The sequence below is a fragment of the Saccopteryx leptura genome, chromosome 1 (genome assembly GCF_036850995.1).
Source record: "Saccopteryx leptura isolate mSacLep1 chromosome 1, mSacLep1_pri_phased_curated, whole genome shotgun sequence".
NCBI classification, from domain to species: Eukaryota; Metazoa; Chordata; class Mammalia; order Chiroptera; family Emballonuridae; genus Saccopteryx; species Saccopteryx leptura.
In genome coordinates, this window is record NC_089503.1 from 167,157,233 (window position 1) to 167,163,445 (window position 6,213).

General features: G+C 47.2%; 1 protein-coding gene across 1 annotated transcript; it reads right to left on the reverse strand.

The window, feature by feature from the left end:
- Positions 1-1,901: 1,901 nt before the first annotated feature.
- Positions 1,902-5,147, reverse strand: RGS2 (regulator of G protein signaling 2). The gene is made up of 5 exons (XM_066379913.1): positions 5,014-5,147; positions 3,974-4,075; positions 3,804-3,865; positions 3,092-3,258; positions 1,902-2,799 (listed from the first exon to the last, which is right to left on the reverse strand). The coding sequence occupies exons 1-5, from the start codon at positions 5,121-5,123 to the stop codon at positions 2,605-2,607; spliced, it is 636 nt and encodes a 211-aa protein (XP_066236010.1). The 5' UTR covers positions 5,124-5,147; the 3' UTR covers positions 1,902-2,604.
- Between the last annotated feature and the right edge of the window lie 1,066 nt (positions 5,148-6,213).

Here is a 6,213-nt window from a genome sequence, read left to right on the forward strand (position 1 = left end):
CAAAGAGCTGCATGTGGCTCGTGAGTCGCAGTTTGCTGACCACGGTCCTAGGGGATCTGACCTAGGTGAGGTCAAGGAAGGCTTCCCTGAGGAAGTGACCCTTGCGGTTGCATAGGAATGATGAGCAAGAACTAAAGTAGCATTCCGTGCCCAGGGACTGTGACATGCAAAGGTCCTGAGTAAGCAGTCAGCGGGACACCTACCAGGGGATGGAAGGGGACCAGTGTGGCTAGCAGAGAGAGCTAGGGATGAGGTTGCAGGGAAGGAGAAGTCAGGCTATGCAGGTTCTAGGCCTTGTTAGGGATAGTGCCTTTATCCTGATTGTTCGCGAAACTGTCGAGGGTTTAGAAGCAACAGGAGACAAGAGCCGCTTTATGTCTTGAAAGGATCCTGAGCATTGAAGAGCAGAGAACATACTGGGGTGGAGAGGGAGTGGGGGAGAGAGTGGAGGCTGCTGCAGTCACCCAGGCATCCATCTGATGGTGGCCTCTGTGATCAGGGAGGTAGCAGAAAGCAGACTGGAGATGGGAAGTAGAAGACATAGGATTTTATAACAATTTGAACACAGGGCATGACTCCCGGGTTTCTCAGTTCACCAGAACCCTCCCAATTCAGGCTTGTGCTGACCTGACACATCATCCTCCAAAGAAAGGTCCCTCTCAGTGACCCTTCCACTCTTCACGGAGCACCTGTTCTACATTATTCTGGCTGCTGGTGGCACAGGAGTGAGCCAGGTAATGTCTGTGGAGGAGCTGTCCCTGTTGGTGCCAGAAAATTGGTGCAAGCTAGCAGGCCCAGCCCATACGATATGTGGATATAAATGACAGGAGGTCTGTTTTTCTTCTACAAATTAGAAGTGTTTTCTTCCTACAAATTAGCAGTGTTTTTTTAAGGGCTTTACACTTTCAAAAGCCCCTTAGTCCCTTGTGGGAACAGTAGGACAGGCAGGCGGAAATGGAGGCGCCAGGGGAGATGGGGTTCACCACACCGAGACATTGTTCATCGGGCTCAGGTTTCCAAACCCAACAGGAGGGCTCTTATTCTTTTTACTTTTTATGTCTCCCCTTCTTTTTTTTTGCCTTGCCTTCCCACCCACCCACCCTTCTGGTTTAAAGGAAAGCCACAATCAAGGAGGCTGAACAAAGCAGTCTGGTGGAGAAGCAAGTGCCTTTTCCAAATAGCCATTTGGAAAAGTTAACGGGTGCAAGGCCTCCCTGTCCCTACCGGGAAGAAAATAAGCCCGTTTCCAGATTAAGTCTAAGAACCACAAATGTGCTGCTGAGGCCTCCATCCTCTGCTGGAGCAACCTAACCAGCTTCTTTCTTGGCCAAACAGAGGTGGGGCAATCAGGAAAAGTCAGATTATGTGCTGACCCAGAATGGGGGTGAACGGTTTCAGGGGTGTATTTTGGAAGCTCCTGCCAGTGCTCTGTGGGGGAGATTGGGACCAAGGGAAAGAACACAGGCTGGCCTGCATTCACCTTACTTAGCTTTTTTTTTTCATTTGAGAAAAAAAAAATCTGAATAATTACGTGAATAATTTCGACCCCTTCGTGGCTATTGCATTATTTTTGTTCTCACATTTAGCTGGTCCTTCCTAGACACCCAAGGACTTTGGGTCAATGTTCTTTTTTTTTTCCCTATTAGTAACAAGTTTGATTTTTTTTTTTATGAGATGCTATTAGAAAGCTCTATCCCAGGATGGTTCTGAGGATGTGACCATGCTTCCTCTGACCTACAACAGCATGGTAGGGACAGGACTGTGTTTCCCTTGCAACTGTCATTTTGGTTCTGAGGGACATCATCGACCATGCCCCTTCTTTATCAGGGAGGAGACGTGTGCCCTTGAACCTGCCATATTTCCAATTACCAAACAAAAAAAGCCCACATTTGGACCAGATATTGAGTGACATTATTTATCAAAATAAATTTATTAAAAGTATGCAAAGACCACTTCCAAGTTTAGCTGCCTTTAGTACAGTTTTTGGCACTCCTCACAGACACTCTTTTCTACACAATAGCACTCATTCCGTGACACACCATTTAACAATGACAACACAGACCCGTTTCAGGGTTAGCGTTACGAGACAATAGAACTGATGACCTAGAGTCATGAGAACTTTGATATGCTTGCACGTAGTAAACATCTGAACGTTCCTTAGTACTACACAACACAGTAAGATTAAAGTTAAAACCACTGTGGGGTCGCACGGACCAGTTTGGGGGGGAAGATGGACAGCCAGCTAGCTAAGGTCACATAATCCCAGACCTCCTGGTTATCAAAATGCTTTTGGACCAACAGCATTCTGTCATCTCTCTCTTTCCGTCTCAGGTGCCCGCTTTGCTGGCGGGAGACACATCTCATTCAGACCACGGTCTCCCTGTGCTCTGAACGGTTATGGAGGTTATTGTGGTCCAGGTTCCTCCTAGACCTGCCGGCCGCCAGCTTCCCGGCTCGCTCCCCAACTCTGAATCAGCAGTCCTGAGGGATGTCTCTGCAACACCCAGGCTGAATTCAAGGTCAGTCTCTTGGGCGGCAGGCCACAGCCTTTTCCCCTTTGGAACAAAATGAAATGTCCTCTGCTTTGGGCTTCCCATCCCCGTCTCATGTGGCGTGGGGCTGTGTGGTGATCTGGGGCTTTTTACACAAGTCTTGGTAGAATTCTGACTCAAGGAAGCGGGGGTAGGAGTTGTTCTCCATCAAACTATAGACCCTCTTCTGGGCCGTCGTAAAGCAGCCACTGGTCGCCTCTTGGATATTCTGGGCAATTAGAGTTTTGGTTTGAAAGTCTATGTTTATCTGAAATAGAACAAGCAAAATAAGTGGTTTATTCCATATCTGAAGCTAGAGATTTAAATCTATGTAGTTAATACTTAAAAATAAACAACAAAAACTATAATGTGGGGTTAGTTTTGCCAGTCCAGTCCTCGAAGAAACTTAACCAAAAAGCTAGAATTACAGTAAAAAGCACTTTGAACACCCCCCCCCCCCAACTCCTTTTCATTTTATGTCTTTTCAACTCTTCAGTTTCATTGTGGTGCTAAGAATATGTAAAATATGCTACAATAAGAGTCCTTTTTTTTCCCCTCACCTCTTTTGGAGCTTCTTTTTCTATGAAGTCAGTATATATTTTCTTTGCTTTTGAAGACAGCTTTTGCGGTGACTTGGTTTTTTTGAAGTCTTCACAGGCCAGCCAGAATTCAATATTTTCTTCACAGAATTCAGATTTTAAGAAAGCCCTGAATGCAGCAAGGCCATCTGAAAGGAAAGCGTGCAAGGTGTGAACCGAGTGACCAAACAATCCTTTTTATTTCCCTCCCAGAACTATCATTCCCCTGCACCCATATTTTATTATTGCTAGATTGGAGCAACATCCTCGATTTCACTCAAACTTCTTATTCTCAGCATTTAGCCTTTTAAAGACTAAGGTGCCTGTCGGCAAAATGCTTAAGTTGGCACATGGCTACAGAGATATAAATACTTAACTTTGCTGTCAATGCAAATATTTCTAGGGAGCCTGAAATTCTCTGGGGAATTAAGCCTCCTGAACACATTGTATGCAGTGGAAAACCTGAGTCAACCTTCACAAAGAGAAAAAGCCACTATAATTTTTCATCCCCATCTGGAATGAATAAACCATGCATTTCCCTGGTTAACCAGGAAGCAGAAAAAAAAACTGGTCTTATGTTGTAGCCACTGTCAAGTCAGATTGCTTCAGGCAAACTGCTCTTTTGTTGAGTGGGAACAACCTGTCTAGACTCTTGGGATGCTTGAGACAGAACACAATCAAGAGGTTCACTTACATTTACTGGCTAGCAGCTCATCGAATGCTTCTGACCACAGCTGTGCTTCCTCAGGAGAAGGTCTGCAAGATAAGTTCCACACGTGAGCTTGTGCCTTTCAGAAATCCAGTTCCCCTTTCCAACGCGGCAGGGAGCTCCTCAGACTGGCAAGAACAAGATTTACAATTTACCTGATGAAGGCTTGCTGTTTGTTCTTCTTGCCGGTTTTGGGCTTCCCAGGAGAGGTGGAATGTTGCAAGAAGTAGCTCAAACGGTTCTTCCAATCTTTCAATCTGAAGAGGAGAAGAAGAAGAAAAAGACTGACTAAGTGGCAACAGTTAAAATTGCTAGGGCAGCCAGGACATTTTTACCCAGGCTGCCCAGGAAATACAGACAGATAAGAACTCTGGTCATTTACTCCCTGCACTTATGCACTGAACGCAATTAGTTTCTTCCATCCATCTGAACACAACTACTAGTTTTGTATCTAAGGGAAGGACTACCTAAGTGATCAGGGTATTTTAATGAATTTAGTTTGCATTTTTCAAAAGGCAGATGGTTATTTCTCGCCTGAAAAAGGCAGCGGTTTTTGTGCAAAGTTAATTACAATACAGAGGCATTGTACACTTGAACTGCCTGTGGTGCTCACTTCCCTTCTGCCCTCAGAGAAGGCTCTGGACCAGCCAGAACTGTGGACAGAGAGGGGTGTGTTTGACTGACCCACCCACCCACACTCCCTGCACAACACTCATGTTAAGTAGATGATCAACTATACCACAAAATTAAAAACGAAAAAAAAAAAAGAAGGGGGATTTAAAGCGAATACATTCAAAATCAGCAAAAGTATCTCTATCCCTGCAGCTGCTGCGGAATTTAAAATGCAATGTCTGAGTTGAAGGGGACGCTCTTAGAGAAAAAACTCGGCGACAAAAAAGAACCAACCCGCAATTCCTCACCCGCCTCCACCAACGTCTCGGTATCAAAAATTTTTCGGTTCCTAAACTCTACCCGAGAGTCCTGCGCTCACGCAACACGACACCGAGCACACGGATTTAATCTTACTTAGCCCAATTGATCTTTTGCTCATTAGTATTCTTTTTTTTTTTTTTTTTTCTCTGTAGAGGCGCAGGCTACACAGTGTCCCATTGTCCTGCACCGCTTTTGCAGCAGACCCGGAGAGCTAGGTCCCGCCGGGGGCGGAGGATAAGGGACAGGGGGGAGGCACACTCACAGGGTTCGCTTCATCTTCTCCCGCTTCTCCTCGCTCTTGGGGCCGTTGCCTGCACTCTTGTCCATGGATCCGCAGTCGTGCTGGATAGCCAGTAACATCGCACTTTGCATTATCGTCTTGCCGCTGGGACCGCCGCTGTCGGGGGCCGCGAGCGCACAGCTGAATTTATAGGAGGCGGATGCATGGGGGCGGGGCCCACGACATCGGTCCCGCCCCAGGGCGCGCTGATTGGTCGACTGCGGCAAAGCCGCGGGGGCGGAGCCAGCGCCGGCCTGCGGCGGTCACGGTTACCCGAAGCGTCTAGAAGCTAGGGCGCTGGTGACTTGTGTGTGGCCCCCGGGTTTCTTGCGCACTCGGGTGGAACTCGGCGGCCGGCCGGGCTCCAGGGCTGTGCCTCGGAAGTTGGCTGCAGGCCAGAGGGGGCTCTCGCTCTCCCCTCTCCTCCCCCAAGTGCATGCTTCTGACCCCAAAGGGGGCGACCGTTCCCCGCAGGGAAAGGCTGCTCGTTAGGAATCCCAGTGCAATCGAGTTATTTTGAATTAATATTGTGCCCCCCGCCCCCAGGGAGACCCTCACCTGTCCCTCTGTGACTCCTTAATTTAATTGGAGGCAGGGGGACACAGTGACAGTCCAGGAGTAGGTGGTGTGACCTCATCTGCAGCTTTCCTGGGCGTCTTGGAACGCTTTGGGGGATGACCGGGAGAAACTGACTTGCTCAGACAATGCTCTCACTGGGTGTGCATTTTTGATCAACGATGGATGGGCACGTGACTGGGTCTGTCCTTAGAGGCTCAAGCTGATTTCTCAGCAGTCCTTGGCTGTTTCTCTTTCCAGAACAGAAATCACATTATCTCCTGATGAGGAGATAGAGGAAAACACCAAGATTTCTCGCCTGCAATGCACCAGAATCATTCTAGTTGAAGATCAGTGCAAGGATGCAGGAGTTCCCACGAGTCACTGCTGGTTGGCTTAGAATTTACCAGAACATTTACTAACTGGCAAAAAAGGGTGGGGAGGAGGAGAAGTTCACAGTTTCCTTGAATAAGTTTGATTTGTTCATCCTTCAAAAATCATCTCTGCTTTAAATGGTTTGATTTGCAAGGGTAAATAGAGAACCTCACCTATAGAATGCTTTGATTATGTATAACATTATTGGAACGGATCAGTGGAATTTTTTGGTGGTTTTCCCATTAAGCATAT